Here is a 17,012-nt window from a genome sequence, read left to right as displayed (position 1 = left end):
TTGTTTTTGAGTATGTATGTATTTATTTATTTATTTATTTTGGTGGTACTGGGGATTGAATCCAGGGCCTCACTCATGCCAGGAATTTGGAGATACTTAAAAGAGACTATCAATCAGTTGTATGTCCATCTTATTTAGGTTCTATTTCAAACAAATACATTGTAAAAAAAAAAAGAAGAAGAAGAAGAACTTAGCTGGGTCCCTAGGCATGTGCCCTTAGTCCCAGCTACGTAGGAGGCTGAGGTAGGAGGATGGCTTGAGCCCAAGAGTTTGAGACCAGCCTGGGCCACATAGTGAGACCTTATCTCTTGAAAACAAACACATGAAATTTGTATGAAATTGAACATTAAAAGTTTGATATTAAGGGATTGTTGATTATATTAATAATTGATTATGTTTTGTGATTATGTTAAAAGGAGCCACTATCTTTTACAGGTATGTACTGGAACACTGACAGATGAAATCTGGTGGGAGAGGGCAATCGGAAGGAGCACAGATGACAGTAGATTGGCCACAAGTCGATAAATACATAGACACTATTATATTATTCTGTATACTTCTTTTTGGGGGGAGGTACTAAGGGTGGAACTCAGGGGCACTCGACCACTGAGTCACATCCACAGCCCTATTTTGTTTGTTTTTTTTTTTTTTTTTTTAAAGAGAGAGTGAGAGAGGAGAGAGAGAGAGAGAGAGAAATTTTTAATATTTATTTTTTAGTTCTCGGCGGACACAACATCTTTGTTGGTATGTGGTGCTGAGGATCGAACCCGGGCCGCACGCATGCCAGGCTAGCGCGCTACCGCTTGAGCCACATCCCCAGCCCCACAGCCCTATTTTGTATTTTATTTAGAGACAGAGTCTCGCTGAGTTGCTTAGCATTTCACTTTTGTTCAGGCTGGCTTTGAACTTGCCATCCTCCTGTCTCAACCTCATAAGCCACTGGGATTATAGGCTTCCACCACCCACGCCCAGCTCTGAATACTTTTTAAAAACTTCCCAAATAAGAAGTTTAAAGACCCTATGACTTCGCCCATCCCAGCCCTAGGCTTCAACAGAAAGTGCTATGTGTTACAGCAGCAAGTTGGGATTCAGGCAGCTCTGAGGGTAGGGAATCCATCTGGTAATCTAGGGGACTGAGGAGGCTTCCTAGTTACTTCTAGCTGGCTCCCGAACAGTCTCTGGCTCTTCTGAAAGAGGGCAGTCTTGGGGAGGATCAGAGGGGAGTTGGCTACAGCTTTTCCATTGAGGTAGGGTGACCTCCTCGGGTCTGGTGACCCTGGGTGCAGGCACAGCTGAGGGTGTGAGTGTGTGGCTCCAAAAATAGCAGGGGAGGCAGCAGGGGGCAGGGAGGAAAGTCACATGGGGAAGCTCAGGGGCTGAGGCTTGGGCAGCTGCCCAGCTCAGGCACCTCCGCCTGCCCCAATGGCCCTCTGCCTCCAGAATGGCTCTTCCTCTCTGCCTTCATCTTTGAGAAGTCAGAGAGATGCCAAGGTGATTCAGGGACAAACACCTGCCTGAGATCCACAGCGGTTGCTGACTCTGGAATTTGGTAGCTCTCCAGAGACAGGTGAGGTGGTCAGGTGGAAAGGGAGAGGACAAAGATGAAGCAACCTACCTGCTAGTCCACACGCCAAGCCCATTTGCAGGCCCACACCTGGAGGCCCAATCCAGGGCAAATCCAGACGTCCTTGCCCGGGTTGCTAGGTTGTGGGGTGAAGTGGGAAGCCCCTTTCACTTTGAGGCCTGCAGGCTTGCTTACCCAGAGACCAAGGACAGTGGAACACTGGCAGCCCTGGGGTCCTGCCTCCCTCTCCAGCACCTGGAGAGGGGGCCCCTCAGCCTTCTCTGAATGCAAGGCTTTGGGAGAGAAGAGCCCCCTGGACCAAGGTCCTTTGGCAGATACAGGAGGAAGGAAGCATGCCCTGCCAGCAAGTACCTCAGTGGCTGCTTTGATGGAGCTGGGCACTGGGCTAAGTACCTACCATGCATTCAACTCATCAGCAGCATGACTTGGGAAGTCATACAGTCCTGTGCCTTAGTGTTACCATCTATAAAGTGGAGACAATAGTAATGCTGCCTCACAGAACCACCATGGTATGCAACAAGCAGGGTAATAGGTGTAAACCTATGTGAGCCCTCTAGCACAGGGCAGGCAGTTCAGCTCTCCTGACTTTGTGTGCAAGTGTCACACAGCCTGGACTTTGCTCAGCTCTGCCTCCTCGGCAGCTGGTACCTGGTAGACCCAGTGTCACAGATGTGCTACAAACATGATCATGCAAAAGTTCCACAATGACGGTGAGAGGTGAGCACTATTCATGCAGGCTTGTACTTGTGGACAGAGGCCTAAGAGGGCAAGTGACTCACTCAAGGCCACATCTTGGGGAGCCTCAAGGTGGGGCATATGCCCAGGCAAGCATGCCTCCAAGCCCATTCAGGTAGCCCCAGCTGCATGAACCACAGAGGGCACCTCCTGTGCTCAGAGACAGGCTCCATGCAAGGCTTGCTCCTCCCAGACCTCCACACAGGGGATGCTTGGCCAGGAAACCAGCACAGGGTGAACAGACACTTCCATTTGCTGTTCAGGAAGCTGTCACCCTGTCCCTTACACATACCTGTGTCAGGTTAGGGATAGGAAAGTACAGTGATCATAGTCCCCTAGGAGCCCAGAGCACCCATATCACCCCAGCTGTGACCTTGGATTGGACACAGGGATGCACACAGGAGCTAAGGGGAACCTTGCCTCAGAGAGGAGGGAACTCGTGCATTGAGCCAAAGTTGGCTGGTTTGGATGGTGAGGTGGAGGGAGGGAGGGAATATCAGGCAGAGGAAAGGGCTTATCAGCTAGGGAGAGGCAGAGTGAGGCTGGAGGAGCCTGTGTGCTTGCGTGTGCGTGTGCGTGTGCGTGTGCGTGTGCGTGTGTGTGTGTCTGTCTGTCTGTCTGTCTGTCTATAGTGTAGTGGAGAGATTTAGGCAGGATGGACCTGAAAGCCACCAGGAACTCAAGAACTCAAGAACAGGATTTTAGAAGATCCCAAGTAGGCAGGTGGGTGGTTTAGAAAACTCTGTGGCCACAAGGAGGAGACGACTGACTGGAGGGACACTGTGAGGAGGGTGTCCACCCTAGATTCAGTGCCTGCTCTAGGTGGCAATGGGGAGGGCCCCCGTGGCTGAGGCTGGGACCCAGCTGCTCTGGGCCACCTCCCTTCGTCCCTCCCTCCTCCCTCCCTCTTTCCCTCTCTCCCTCCCTCCTCTTCTCCCTGCCCCTGTCTCTGTCACTCACAGGGGCCGGCCAGGCTGGAGCAGCCATGGTAGCAGCACTAATCTGGATTCCTCTCCTTGTGGGCAAGTTGGGGACTTTCTCAGGGGGAGGCCCAGGATGAAGGGTGGGTTTTCTGATGATGAGATGGAAGAATGGGGGTCCTTAGGGGAGGGATCTGTGGAGGGCAAGGTAGGGCCTGAAAGGCTCTGGGGTGCTGGCATCAAGGCAGGCCAGGATCCAGGGGCTGGGAGCTGGCTCTGGGGGGTAGGGCCTGGGAGGTCTGAGGCCTGAAGGTGTCCCAGGGCTGAGGTGGGCCTGAGTGCAGAGGCCGTAGGGTCATGCATGGGCCCTTTAATGGGCTGGCTGGGCTACGACTTCTTCCAGGCCCAGGCTAAATTTGGCCCTAAGAGGGAGGGTGGGGCCGCGGAGGCCTGTCCTCTTTGCTACATTTCCCATGGCCTCTAGTGTAGGCCCTGGTCTTCTGTGGATATTAGGGAAGGCAGGTGGGGGTTCGGGGTTCCAGATGGCTCCTTTGAAGGCTCCTTCAGCCCACTGTCCCCACCAGTCTCCTAGACATTCAGCCTGGGGTTCATTTCCAAGTGTCATTAACAGATCCACCCCACACACCCCTCCCAGTCAAACACTAGTCCCTGCCCACTGCGACCCCAACAGGGGCCTCGATTGTCAATCCAACACGTCTTCCTTTGCTCAGAGGCAGCAGAGGCAGGGGCTTGGTGGGGAATGGAGCTTATGCTCTGACAGGACTGAGGCCATCTGTGTGTTTGGGGTTTGTGGGGTGCCTCAGGTCTCCTGGCAGGACTGGGGGGCACCGAGGCCCAGCAGACCACACTTCACCCGCTGGTGGGTCGTGCCTTTGTGCACACACTGGATCACGCCACCTTCCTTCGTCTTCCAGAGCACATCGGTGAGAGGGGCCTGGTGGGCACCTGAGGGGCTGGGGGGTGCCTGGCCCTGGGCTCTGGTCAGGCATCCAATCCCCTCTTCCTTCCTCCACCAGCTGTCCCGCCCACCGTCCGCATCACCTACCACGCCCACCTGCAGGGACACCCAGATCTGCCCCGCTGGCTCCGCTACACCCAGCGCAGCCCCTACAACCCTGGCTTCCTCTATGGTACCGCCACCCCAGAAGATCGTGGGCGCCAGGTCATCGAGGTGCCAGCAGGGACCCCCAGAACCTCCCGGGGGGGCGGGTCACCTTGGCCTCCTAGGGGCAGCCTTACCCACGGGAGTTGAGTGTTCCTTCACGGTCATTGACATAGAATTTCTATTACCTCTAACTGAGTTTCCTTATCAGTCCTCTCTGCCAGGCCCAGCTGTGCCACGGTCCCCGATTAACCCCACATCTACCCCCCAGGTCACAGCCTACAACCGGGACAGCTTTGATACCACTCGTCAGAGCCTGGTGCTGCTGATTGGGGACCCGGAAGGTAGGGTCAGCTTCCCAGCTAATGCCAGTCTTGAGGAACCTCCTGGGAGGAGTGGTGGTTGTGGAAGGGAGAGGCTTGGACAGTAGGAGAGAGTGGGGGGCCAGGGAGGATGTGACATTGGTAGCTTTCAGGGAATGAGTGTTGGCTGGGGGTCCAGTCTCAGGCGGTGCTATTGTCCACTCTGCCCACAGACGGTGAGGCTGGGTGAGTCATTGAGGCCACGGGGCAGTGAGTCACGGGGCAGCGCGTTTGGCACTTGTGAGGTTCAGGGTGCTGGGGGCAGGAAGGCGTGTGTGGGGATGTGGGAAGGAGCTTAGGGGAGGCTTGGGAAAGATCGGGGGGTGCAGAACGGGGGCTAGGGCAGCCTAAAGTGTTCACCTGGCTTCCCAGGCCCCCGGCTGCCTTACCAAGCTGAGTTCCTGGTGCGCAACCATGACGTGGAGGAGGTGCTGCCCTCGACGCCTGCCCACCGCTTCCTCACGGCCTTGGCGGGGCTCTGGGAGCCCGGGGAGCTGCAGCTGCTCAACATCACTTCTGCCTTAGACCGTGGCGGCCGTGTCCCTCTTCCCATTGAGGGCCGGAAGGAAGGGTCAGTGTGCAGTCCAGCAGGGCTTCCTAAAGGACAGGCTGTCCACTTGGGATCAGGGTGATGGGCATGAAGCAGGGACTCCCCCTAATTTCCAGATAGGGCTTTGTCCCCACTACACATCCTCGCCATGTCCGTCCATCTCCTCCTGGAGTCACACGGCCATCCACTCCCCTCCAGTCAACCCTTGCTTCCTTCTTGTCCTTCGTGGGCCTAAACCCCAGCTACCCTGAATCCTGCACTTCCTGCAGGTCCACCCAAGAACATCCCTAGGGGAATAGAGTAGGGTGCTCTATGTCCTGTCATTTTTACCCCAGATCTCAGGGAGAGGAGGCTGGGACCTCTCCTGCTGGGCCCCAGCTGCACCATGCTTCTGCCCCACCCCCCATCCCATCCCCAGGTCCCAGCCTACAATCAGGTCAGCTTCAACACCCCCAGCAGAGTGGTGTCCAGGCGCCCCCCACCACCACTCTGCTGACTTTGGCTTTCACTTGTGCCCAGGGTGTATATCAAGGTGGGCTCTGCCTCACCCTTTTCTACCTGCCTGAAGATGGTTGCCTCCCCTGACAGCCACGCCCGCTGTGCCCAGGGCCAGCCTCCACTTCTCTCCTGCTACGACAACCTGGCACCTCACTTCCGTGTTGACTGGTGCAATGTGTCCCTGGTGAGGAGTGGGTCATTTATTTCTACTTTTATTCAGGTGGTTAAAACCAAGCTTCTGCTAAATCAAGAAGAGTTAGCTCCCTCTTACTGGATTCTGCTGCATGCCAACTCTGTGCCAGGTGTCTTACACTGTCTCTCCTCTTAGACAAATGCAAACTATCCTGGAGTTATCACGCTCAAGACACAGAAGCTCGGTTGCTCATTAGCCTAGATGATAGCTTCTTAGGGATTTGAGTACCTATATGGATGAAAGAATAACCCCTTTGATTTGAGGTAAAGAGGAGATCTAGTGTAGAAAAACCAGGGGGCCTAAAGTGTTCACCAATTAACAAGGTTGCACAGGCCTTCCCAAATGTCTGTTAAGAAAGGTGCTCCATTAATCCCAATGATCCTGCACCCGGGTAAGCAGTGAACTAGCTCCAGGCCTGGGGGTGGGGCATGGTCCCCTTAAGTTTCTCCCTCCATTCCTGCTGCTTCTCACTCCAGCCTTTCTGACTTCTCCAGTCCCGTGTGTATTGTGTATCCCTGGTTTCAGTCTCAACTTTAGTTTGTGCTCTGTCTTGTTCACACCACACACACACACACACACACACACACACACACACACACACACACACCCTGAAGTTCTACCTTCTGCCACAAGAGGGCGACAGAGTCTACGATCCACATCTGGAGTCTCCAGCTCCTAGTGTCCAGATCTGCCCAGCCCAAAAGCTAAATCCAGTAATGACTCCCCACAGGGCAGTCCCCAAAACCTTTGCACACTGAGAGCTTCTGTGTGACAGCTTTGTCTGCTTCCCTCTGAGGTGCCCCTTTGCATACACATCTGCAACAGAAGCAGAGAGTTTCCAAGTAATAAACCAGGGAGGCTCACTACAGTGCTTTGGCATGTTAAGGGTCCCTAGAGATGCCAATCCAGGCTAGAAACCGCTGGTGCTCTCTGTTCCTGGGAGTGGACCAATAGACAGGGACTCATTCATGGTCCCACAATCAGGGACTTGTCATTGATGACATCTGAGCACTCAGTATGTGCTGGGCATTGTACACTAAGCATGATTCAGCTTGTTACCCCGGGAGGCAGGTACCCTGTGATCACTCTGAGTTTACAGATGAGGAAACCCAGGCACAGAGGCAAACCTCCCCAGTGAACCACTAGACTGAGTCAGGATTCAAACCCAGGCAGTCAGACCCTAGAACTGGACGCTAACCATTGTATAATCCTACTTCTCCTAGCATTGGCCTCTCGTCTCCTGGTCAAGTGCTTGTCCTGCTAGTCACATGAGCTAGGAGCAGCAGGCTGGAAGAATCCTTGTGGTTGCATAGGGGCATAGAGTAGAGCCCTGGAACCTCTGATCTGACCCCTGGAGGTCGCTGTGTCCAGCCAGCAGCTCCTGGGTTAGCCGTGGGCTCTCTGTGCAGGTGGATAAGTCAGTGCCAGAGCCGGTAGATGAGGTGACCACCCCAGGCGACGGAATTCTGGAGCATGACCCATTCTTCTGTCCACCGACGGAGGCCACAGCCCAAGACTTCCTGGCAGATTTCCTGGTCACTCTCCTGCTGCCTTTGCTGGTGGCCCTTCTGCTTACCTTGCTGCTGGCCTATGTCATGTGTTGCCGGCGAGAAGGACGGTGAGTGTGGGGAAAAATGGAGGGCAGGGTGGCTCTCACATCCAAGGGGCCCCTGTGGCCCTTGAGCTGTGTGGGACCCTCTCAAAGAGTGAGGTTCTGAGCTAGAGGAAGAGTGAGGGGCCCCTTTCTGGGCAGCTGGGACTCTAGGCCTGCCTAGCCTGGGACCAGATTATGATGAACACCCACATTGCAGCCCTGGGGACACCAGGGGTGAGCTCAGAGCAGGACTAACCCTCTGCCTTACTCTTCCACAGATTGAAGAGAGACCTGGCCACCTCTGAGTAAGTAGGAGAAAGCTGGGGGCTGGGTGGGAACCCCCCTTGACTGTCCCATTGGGCTCCCCAACCTCCATAAGCAACAGAGACAAACTAGATTACTCTTGAGATGGAGGGAGCTGCCCTTGACCTTGGAGCCCTGGCCCCAGGCTGAGTGGGTGCTGGGCCTGATCTTGCATTATTTCTGGTCATAGAAGAGTCTGCTGTAACAAAGGGCAGGGGGACCTGTTACTGTCCTGGGGAAAGTGCTTGAGCAGCTCTCAGGTGGGCGCGCATGCATGTGTGCACACACGCGTGCAAACACACTCTCCAGGCTGCGCTCTGCTACACAATCACTCCATTAGTCTTTCTAGCCTCAGATTCTCCCCATGCAAGGGCCTAGGTGCAACGGTGACAGCTATGGACGCTTTCGGTTCTGCCTGTCCTTCCCCTATCCATCTCACTTATTTTGTCCCTGGTCCCCCTACACAGCCTTGCCCCTCCTTCCCAAACCCCAGCCCTCTTCCCCTCTTGCTCCCTGAGCCCCAGAGAGTCCAGGAGGCCAGAGAGGAGTAAGTTGGGATTCCTTTTTATTCTCACTGCCCTGAGCCTGTGGCACCGGGCACTCCTGCCTGCTTGGCTGGCCTGCTCTGTTAATGGCGGCGGCATTTGGCCACCCTGCGAACCCCTTTGAAAAGCCGCTTGTGGCCCTGTTTGGAGCCCAGTAGCGACCTGCGCTGCCCAGACCGGCGCTGCCCAGATCCGCGGTGCCCCGGCCGCCGCCGCTGCCGTCCCTTGGCCTTAAGCTTGGAGGCCCGCTTCTTGCCCAGGCGGAAGGAGCCCGAGGTTCCCCTGCCGGTCACCCGCTGGAGCATGCCGTTGTCCACCAGCTTCTTGAGCACACGCTTGAAACGCCAGATGTTGTGGGCCATGTTGTAGCCGTTGTTGGTGACAGCCTTCTTCAGAGCCGCCAGGGATACGCGGTGGCGTGTCCCCTTTTCTGCCATAGCCCTCATGATCACCTTGGACATGCTGAGCTTCCGGTGGGCTTTGGGGGAGGTGCAGTGTGCGTTCTCACTCTTGTTAGGGGCTCCTGATGCGCTGGCCTGCCGGCCTCCACCCATGGCAGCGTTTGAGGCCGAGGGTACGGATGGGGACTGCAGCAAGGTGTCTTTCTGCATCTCTCCCTGGGATGGCTGAAGGGAGCTAGGTGCAGGGACCTCCAGGGTGGCGGCTGGAAGTCTCCACTGTGCCGCTCTCGATGGTGGACGAGCTGCGTCCTGGCTCCTGTTCTCTTCAGAGGCTTTCTTGAAGGGCTTTGGCCTCGCCTTGCCCTGGGGGGCTAGAAGGAGGACCAAGGATGATCACCCACAGTGGGCCTCAGCAGTCTTGTGCTGTGGGGTCAGGGGGTGGTGGGTTTATCTCTGTGGTGACCTCAGGGAGGCATTGTGAGGCCACCAGAATCCTGCAGAGGTCACAGTGGTCCCATAGTTCCCTCCTGGGCAGAGCAGACAGGAGGGGAGTCTGAAGTGTGGGCATCTGACCTTCCAGGTGCCCGGTGAGGGAGAGCTGTGTCTTGTGGGGGCCACGTGGAAGGGTGCAGCCTGGGTGCACGCTTAGGTACCTGTGCCTGAGAGGACTGCAGGGTGTCCTCAGCCGTCAGCTTTAAACTACCGGCTTGATCTCACCATCTCTGCTCACTGGGTCTTTGTTCCTCTGAGTCGGGAGAATACAAACATTTAAACATCAGAATTATATCAACATAATTTTTATGGGGAAGGTGCTTTCCGGTGTAAGCAGAAATGAAATTCCTTGATCTATGTAAGTCGATTTTATTCCTCCAACAACTTTCTATGCCAAGCAGTCAAAGGGCTTTGCTTTATTTTCTGTGTTCATTGTTATTTTACAGACTCCCCCCCGACCCGGTAGTTGAGATCAATGATTTTCCATATACATTTCACAGAGAGGATTTCATTCCTCAGTTTTGGTGTCGGGGGTGGTGGTGGTGGTGGTGCCAAATTTGATCAATTGTCTCTGTTGTGATTTTGTCTTGTGACCAGTCTTTTCTTTGCTTTCTGCTTTGGGTCAGTTATGTAGCTTGGATATTGTCGGGGAAATCTGCTTCCCTGGTCAATCTGGAATCAATAACCAATTTTGCCAAGTGTGATATTAGCCTTTATCATCTTGGGTTTTGTGCTGATTTAGTTCCACAAAATTCCGTTTTTCTGCTTTGTTCGATGTCTGCCATTTTTCCAAATTATCCACAAATTGTGATTCTGCGGGCTATTTTCCACCTCTATCAGATTTAACTGGTAACAAACTCCTCCAGGCCCCAAAGACACTGTGCCGGACGCACAGCATACAGGGTCACATGTCAGCGGAGTGAGACCTCGGGCCATGTGTGTGAATGCCCTCTGTTCTAGCGCTGATGTGGAAGGCCTGGGATGGGGGGGAAAGGCACCGAGGGGCCTGGCATCTGCTTTGGCTCTAAGAAAATATCCCCAGAATGTTTTTCCACCCGTGTATTGCCAGAGTGAGGAGCCCCGATGTGGGGCTGAGGTGGGAGGGACCCACAGAGGCGTCCCTCCCTCCTAGGCGTCACTAGGTGGCTCTCTACCTCAGCACCCATACACACGTCTTGCTCTCTCCCCTCAGCCTCTCCTTGCTCAGGAATGGAAAATTGTGTTTTGGAGAACTCCATTTGCCAAATTCCAGACTTAAGAGCTCACCTTAACCTGCCCCTGGCCTGAGACAGCACTTCTTCCCCTGACTGGGTCCCACTCCCCCTGGGGACTGTGGCCCATTCTGGGTGAGGTGGCACACGTTTCTGTAACCTCTCAGGCTCTAACTGGGGTCCTCACTGAAACTAAGACAGGCCTGGGGATGATTTTCCCTCCCCCACCTGATCAGTAACTCGGTGGCAAGTGGCATCGATTCAGCCTGCCCAGGACCCCAGCCACCCTTAAGAAAATCAATTCTTATTGTTTAGAATGAGAAGTCCCTGCTCTGACCCAGCAGGAAACCAGGTAGTCCGGGGAAATGTCACCACGCTGGGCCAACAAATATGGATGGGTTTGTGTAAAAAGGGCTTGGACACACCCCTGGGGCAAGTGTCCCATAATCATAGATACTGCTGGCTACAAGCCTGACCAGGGGATGGCCTGGGTGATTTTCCTGGATTAATGCATACAACTATATCGCAGATGAGGAAATAGAGGCACAGAGGGGTTGTCATGGGCCCAAGGTCACTTAGCAGTAAGCAGTGGAACCCAGGTTCCAACCCAAAGCTGCTCCTCCTGTTTAACCGTGGTGCTACCCAGCTCGGCCCTGCAGCAGAAAGCAGGCAAGTGAGGGCATCAAATGAAAACAAGCCTGAGTCTTCTGAGGAGGACCTGAAGCTAGAGCTCAGGAAGGACTTCCCCCACAGGCGTGGTCATTCAGTGCTGCTGGGACTTCCAGAGGCTGAGGATGGAGCCTGAGGCTGGGCATAAAGGAGCCTTGGTCTGAAACAGACAGGGACAAGGGCCGGTGATGGGGTAGGCTGAGCTGGGGCTGGGAGGGGGGTCAGGATATAAAGGGGGCAGAGAGCAGCCTGAGGAACCAAATGATGAGATGCCCGTGTCTCAGCAGGACATGGGGAAGGTGTTCCGGGAAGGGAGACAGGTTGGCGAAAGCTAGGAAGTGAGAGAAGGCCAGGGAGACGGTAGGTTTACCAGACGGACAAAGAGACAGGAGGGAAGGGAGACAGTTAGATGATCTGTGTTTGGAATGAGTACTGAGAGAAGGAGCTGAGTGCTTGAAGGCACCAGGAGTCATCAGAATACAAGAGCAGAATACAGTCAGGGCCCTAACTGGGAAGAACACACCTGCAATACCAGCAACTCAGGAGGCTGAGGCAGGAGGATTACAAATTTGAGGCTAGACTCAGCCATGTAACAAGGCCCTAAGCAACTTAGCAAGACTGTCTCAAAATAAAAAATAAAAAAGGGCTCAGAATGTAGTTCAGTGTCAGAGTTCCCCCAGGTTCAATTTCTAGTATGGAAAATAAAATAACAACATTAAAAAAAACCACTAAAAACCCAAAACAATATAAAGCCTAGAAAACACCGGCCTCTGCAAATATATATCCACTGTGGATGTATTTAAGCCTGTGTTTCATTATCTACCACTGAGACACAATCTCATTTAATCTTCAGAACAATTTAGAGGGTGGGCATTATTATCCCAGTTTACTGTTGGAGAACCTGAGACACAGTGTGGTTAAGCAACTTGCCAGGCACACACAGCTTTGAGCTCAGACTGTTGGCACCCAGAGCCTGTGCACCCATCACTGGGCACAAACAGACACCATGGAGTTTCCTGTTTGTTCCCTGATCCCACATGCTGTGTAAGCCCCCTTACCACCCCCCACCAAGAAGTAGTGGGGCAGCCTGCGGGGTGGCTCAGAGGCAGTGCCAGGCCCTGGGGGACTAACCCTGACAGTGACTCCTTGCCCTTGTCTCCAGCATCCAGATGGTCCACCATTACACCATCCACGGGAACACAGAGGAGCTGCGGCAGATGGCAGCCAGCCGAGAGGTGCCCCGGCCTCTCTCCACCCTGCCCATGTTCAACGTGCGCACGGGCCAGCGGCTGCCTCCCCGTGTGGACAGCGCCCAGGTGCCCCTCATCCTGGACCAGCACTGAGTGCCCTGTCAGGTAGGTCCAGCCGGGCAGCGCCAGCCTCGTTTCTGGAAACAAGATGGCCCCTGTCTCAAAGCCGGGGTGATGAGGTCAGGGGAAGGCAGGGCCCAGAGATCGGCCAGTTTGTGGCAGGGGGCGCTCAGCAGGGTCAAGGTTATACCTCCCGCTGCACTCAGGGTCAGAGGTCAAGGTGGGGAAGCAGGCAACCCGAACTGGGGTTTGGCTCTGTCTGTCCTCCTGTCTGTCTCCCCTGCTTCCAATTCCAGCCCTGACCTCAGACTCCCTTTTCTCTCCACTCAGAGAGCTGCAGACCCCTCCCACTGGCTGATTCTTGCTCCCGGCCCAGTTGGACCCCAGGCTCTGAACAAGCAGAGGGATGAGGTGGGGAGGGCTAAGGGTGTTTGGAGTCAGGACCCCCAGAATAAAATGCCTGCTGCCCTGCTCATCTGATGCTGCCAGCATGCTCTTCCCCACAGCCTCCTCCCAGCAGCCTCCTCCTAACAGCCTCCCACGGTCCTCACTGTCTACATTTCCCTTTTGACCTTCTGGGAGTCCCTGGAGGCTGCCAGCCAACTCTGGGCTCCTAGCATTTTGCTGTTTGCTCAGATTTTCAGGAAGTGGGAAGGATCTGCTATATGCAGCTCTCATAGGAACCTGACAGTGAGAGAATCCTGGATCATTACACCCGTTTTATAGATAAGAAAAGTGAGAACTATGGAGAGTAAGTGATTGACCCAAGGTCCCCAAGCAAGTGGCTGGAGGACTGAGGGGCTCGCCAAGCAGAAGATCTCGACCCTGACCTGGAAACTTAGTTAACACCTGTCACAGTCCTTTGGAGGGGGGGTCTCTTTGTAGGTTGTGTGGAGAGAGAAGCCAATCTAGAACTGGAGAGAGGTTAGGAGGCAGGACAGAATGCCCCAGGCTGGAGGGCTCCCCTCCTGGTGGCTCCTCCAGAGAAAGGACAAGAGAATCCGCACAGCTTAGAATACTGAGCTGAGTGCCACAGAGTGCCTTGTCCCCAGGAGCCCGGGAGAGCTCAGCTGGCTGTGCAGGGGCCCGAGGGTATTTTTCCAGGTGGCTACAACCAAAGTGGGCCAGCTCACTGCCATCTGTGCCTTCTCCAGTCTCGTTTTACCACTCCCATGTGAGGGCAGGTCTGAGATCAAACCGGAGAGGTGACCCAGATAAAGCAGAGGAGCAGGGACACATGGCTCAGGCTTCTCGAGGTGGCAAGGGCAAGAGAATCCAGCCAGGGTCTGGCACCCAGCACCCTGGCCCGCCTCACCCTTTCTCTGCTGGGGAACGCCAGCATTCCCTCACCCCAACACCTCCCTAAAGGCTGCCGTTCTGGTCTCTGCCCTAACGGCGTGTTCTCAAAGAGGCCTCCCAGTCTGCCTTTGGCCTTGGGACCCCCTCACAGTCCTCCTTGCTCTCTGAGAGATGCCCCGTGGGCTCCCTGCTTCACTCTGTGGGTGCTCAATGAGTGCTTGCTGAGCGATGGCTCTAGGTGCCCCCTCTACCCACATGGGGGCACACACCGTGCCAGCTCTGTGCCTCTGCCAGCCTCAACGAATGCTTATGGACTCAGTGTTCAGTGCACTCATTAACTAGCTGATGGCTGTGGGGCACTGGGGGTGGGGGCAGGAGAGGCTTTAGCAATAGGCTTGCTTAGCCCTTGGCCCAGAGAGGAGGAGCAGCCTCCTTAAGAACTAGGCGCAAACCCAGACAGACCAGGGCGCCTCTGCTTCTCCTGGGCCCATCATCTGATGGAGAGCTGGGGAGTTGCAGGGAATCTGCTCAGACCAGGGGCTTGGAGCAGCCAGCCTGCTGCCTGGGCTGGCTCCCTCCCGCCCTGGCCCCCTGAGGAGGGGGCTGCAGTCTCCCCAGTCCCGTCTGGCCCCAGCGGCAGGCAGACCTTGGGCCTCCTCTGTGCTCTTCCTGTGCTGGCCAGGGATGGGGGAATTCGAGGCCAGCTCCCCGCCCCCTGTTCCCGGCCCGGTCTTGGGGTCTTGGCAGCACCTTCCTCCCCGCTCAGCTCCAAGGAGCACACGGGAGTCTGGCCGCCTGCCTGAGAGGAAGTGGCCCAGACAAGTAGCCGGAGGATGGCGTGACTGCAGAGGACGAAGAGCCGTGCCCAGGCACACACACGCGACAGCCAGCTGCCCAGCGGCGCACGGGGAAGACTCAGTCACACTCAGTGCTGCGCTGCCAGCCCCTCCCAGAAGGGCAAGTGTCTACTGCAGTCACACCCCACTCCCCACAAACCCTGGCAGAGGGGCAGCTGCCCCCAAGCCCCACCTCCACCCCCAGACAGCCCCACACTCTGCTCCCCATCTCCAGTCCCACTGTTGGCTGGGCCTGACGACACGTGGCCTGACTCTCCACATTTCCTCAGCCCTTTCAATGGGCCAGACCTAGGGACACAGGGCCCCACCTACAGTAGGCCTCAGCCCCTGGAGGCACACTTCCCCTGAGCAGGACTGGATGGGGCTTTGAGTTCCCTCATGAAATAATCACCATACCTGCCTTGGGCTGTTGGGGGACTTCCTGAGGACAAGGCACTCTCGTGGCTCCCAGGAATGGGGACCTGATTACACACAAGCCCTCTGCAGTCTCTCCAAGGCCAGCTGTCCTTGAGGTCTCCCTGCCTCCCTTAAGACCCAGGCTAAATGGACTCCATGTCCACCTAGGCCTTCTGAAGAGTTCAGCTTCTCCCTGTGAGTTAGGGCGGACGCCTAAATTCGCACCCTCCTTGGTACAGAACTGCTATGTGGTGTGGCGCTGTCCTGCCCACTTGAAATGTGCCCGGTCCAAACTAAAGAGGTGCTGTTAAGTAGAGGGATGAAGTTATATTTGGGGAGATACTGGGCTCAATAAAAAACATTATTAAAATTAATGTTTCTTGTTTCTTTTTTTTCTTTTTATTTAATGTGGCCACTAGGAAATTAAAAAAAGACATGTGTGGCTCACATTCTATTTTTAGGGGGAGGTACAGGTTCCATGACTCCATGTACTTTATCTCTGCTCCAGATCGACTCTGGCTCAGAACTCAGTCCCTTCCATGCTTTCTACTGAACCTGCTCACTCAGCCCTCCTGCTTGCATCTGGGGAACCCTGGTGGGGAGTGAAAGAGTTTGTTCCACAGAAATGAGTCCCCTAGAACTTGGATGTTAGCCTCCTTGCTCTAGAATGTGCTTGGGTCCTGACAAGGGCCTTGGTCGTCCTCCTTTTTTTTTTATAATTTTTTACGTTGTGGATGGACACAGTGCCTTTATTTAATTACTTAATTAATTTATTTTTATGCGGTGCTGAGGCTGGAGCCCAGTGCCTCACCCGTGCTAGACAAGGGCACTCACTACCACTGAGCCCCAACCCCCGCTCACCATTGTCCCCTTCCTTGCTTCTCTGCCCTTCTCTTTCAGCAGCTCTTCTTCTGGGTCCCTCATTGTCCCATGCGAGGAGAATACCAATTTTGCCTGCACCCGTGGGTATCAAACTCATCTCCTCCCCGGCTTGGTCTCGCACAGCCTCTGCTCAGTGTTGAAATTTCCAAGGGTCTAAGGATCTGTCACCCTCCCAGACAAAGGCCAGCCCTCTTCCCGGGTCTTGTCTCTTGGGCCATCCACATGCCACCCAGCCCAACTTGGTAACTTCCAGAGCACACACCCCCAGAGAGGGCCACAGAGACACAGCTTCTCACTAGCACCAGGGCTCCCACTGGCTCTGGGACTTCAGGTGACAGTCTGTCCCCACACTCACCCTCTCCTCGTCTCCCCACACCCTCCCTACTCATATCTGGTCCATCCTCCTTCACACAGGCAGACCCTCCTCTGCCTATGGACACATATGTCCCAAATGCTATGACCCATGCCTTCCACAGCTCACATGGCATCTCCTCCACTGCCCCACATGTGACAAAGCTGCCCTCATTGTGTACAGACTCCCCCCCCCCCGCCCCGCCCCGCACACCTCTCCATCGCACACCCCTCCACACATGTGCGCGACCTCATGCCATGGATAGGACACCCGTGGGTGGGCAGAGCAAGGCACATTCCCATTCATGGGCACCTACCAGGAGACCCAAGTACGGACCCCCAGAGGCACCTGCCTCACCTCCTCACATCATTGCTCAGGCCTCCCCAAGTGGGTGTTGGTTTTGTGAACAGCCCCCACCCCCATGCCAAGGCTTCCACACTCCAGCGAGTCAGCCCTCCCCCCGCCCCTCCTCCCCGCCACCAGCTCCAATGTCTAGGAAAGTCAGAGGACCTGGAAAACTGAGGGGTGAGATGCTGGGGGAAAAAAAGAGGGAAAACCCACCAGATTCCGGATATAGAAAATCCTGCCAGGAGATGGATGGGATCAGGCCTCCGAAGGGACCCAGGGTTCCAGGACAGTGGTGAAAATTAAAAATTCAAGTGAAGGCTCCTCTTTTTCTAGAGTTTTCTTTCCATCTGGATTTGACTTGAAAAGTTAGCCATAGGAACTTAAATC

The 17,012-nt window shown here is 55.1% G+C and overlaps 2 protein-coding genes across 3 annotated transcripts; one reads left to right on the top strand and one right to left on the bottom strand.

The window, feature by feature from the left end:
• The first annotated feature begins 3,248 nt into the window (after positions 1-3,248).
• Positions 3,249-15,407, top strand: Sgca (sarcoglycan alpha). Of its 2 annotated transcripts, none has more exons than XM_026386775.2 (10): positions 3,249-3,342; positions 4,065-4,184; positions 4,278-4,432; positions 4,635-4,707; positions 5,098-5,296; positions 5,795-5,957; positions 7,376-7,584; positions 7,839-7,865; positions 12,344-12,536; positions 14,557-15,407. In XM_026386775.2, exons 1-9 carry the CDS (start codon positions 3,306-3,308, stop codon positions 12,522-12,524), a joined length of 1,164 nt encoding a protein of 387 aa, XP_026242560.2. In that variant the 5' UTR covers positions 3,249-3,305; the 3' UTR covers positions 12,525-12,536; positions 14,557-15,407. The 2 variants fall into 2 exon arrangements, with proteins under 2 accessions (XP_026242560.2, XP_026242559.2); XM_026386774.2 differs by lacking the exon at positions 14,557-15,407 and adding an exon at positions 12,822-12,966.
• LOC113181300 (histone H1.9-like) lies at positions 8,075-9,031 on the bottom strand. Its single transcript, XM_026386776.2, has one exon. The coding sequence runs from the start codon at positions 9,017-9,019 to the stop codon at positions 8,492-8,494; it is 528 nt and encodes a 175-aa protein (XP_026242561.2). The 5' UTR covers positions 9,020-9,031; the 3' UTR covers positions 8,075-8,491.
• Positions 15,408-17,012: the final 1,605 nt, after the last annotated feature.

The sequence above is a fragment of the Urocitellus parryii genome, chromosome 7 (assembly GCF_045843805.1).
Source record: "Urocitellus parryii isolate mUroPar1 chromosome 7, mUroPar1.hap1, whole genome shotgun sequence".
NCBI lineage: Eukaryota > Metazoa > Chordata > Mammalia > Rodentia > Sciuridae > Urocitellus > Urocitellus parryii.
This window is presented reverse-complemented; position numbering and strand designations above follow the sequence as displayed.

Excerpts from the sequence above, each read along its gene's own strand:
- Sgca (XM_026386775.2), top strand. The coding sequence starts at position 3,306 with ATGGTAGCAGCACTAATCTGGATTCCTCTCCTTGTGG. Across the intron at positions 3,343-4,064 it reads CTGGATTCCTCTCCTTGTGG|GTCTCCTGGCAGGACTGGGG; the intron begins GCAAGTTGGGGA and ends GGGGTGCCTCAG. Across the intron at positions 4,185-4,277 it reads TCGTCTTCCAGAGCACATCG|CTGTCCCGCCCACCGTCCGC; the intron begins GTGAGAGGGGCC and ends TTCCTCCACCAG.
- LOC113181300 (XM_026386776.2), bottom strand. The coding sequence starts at position 9,019 with ATGCAGAAAGACACCTTGCTGCAGTCCCCATCCGTACCCTCGGCCTCA.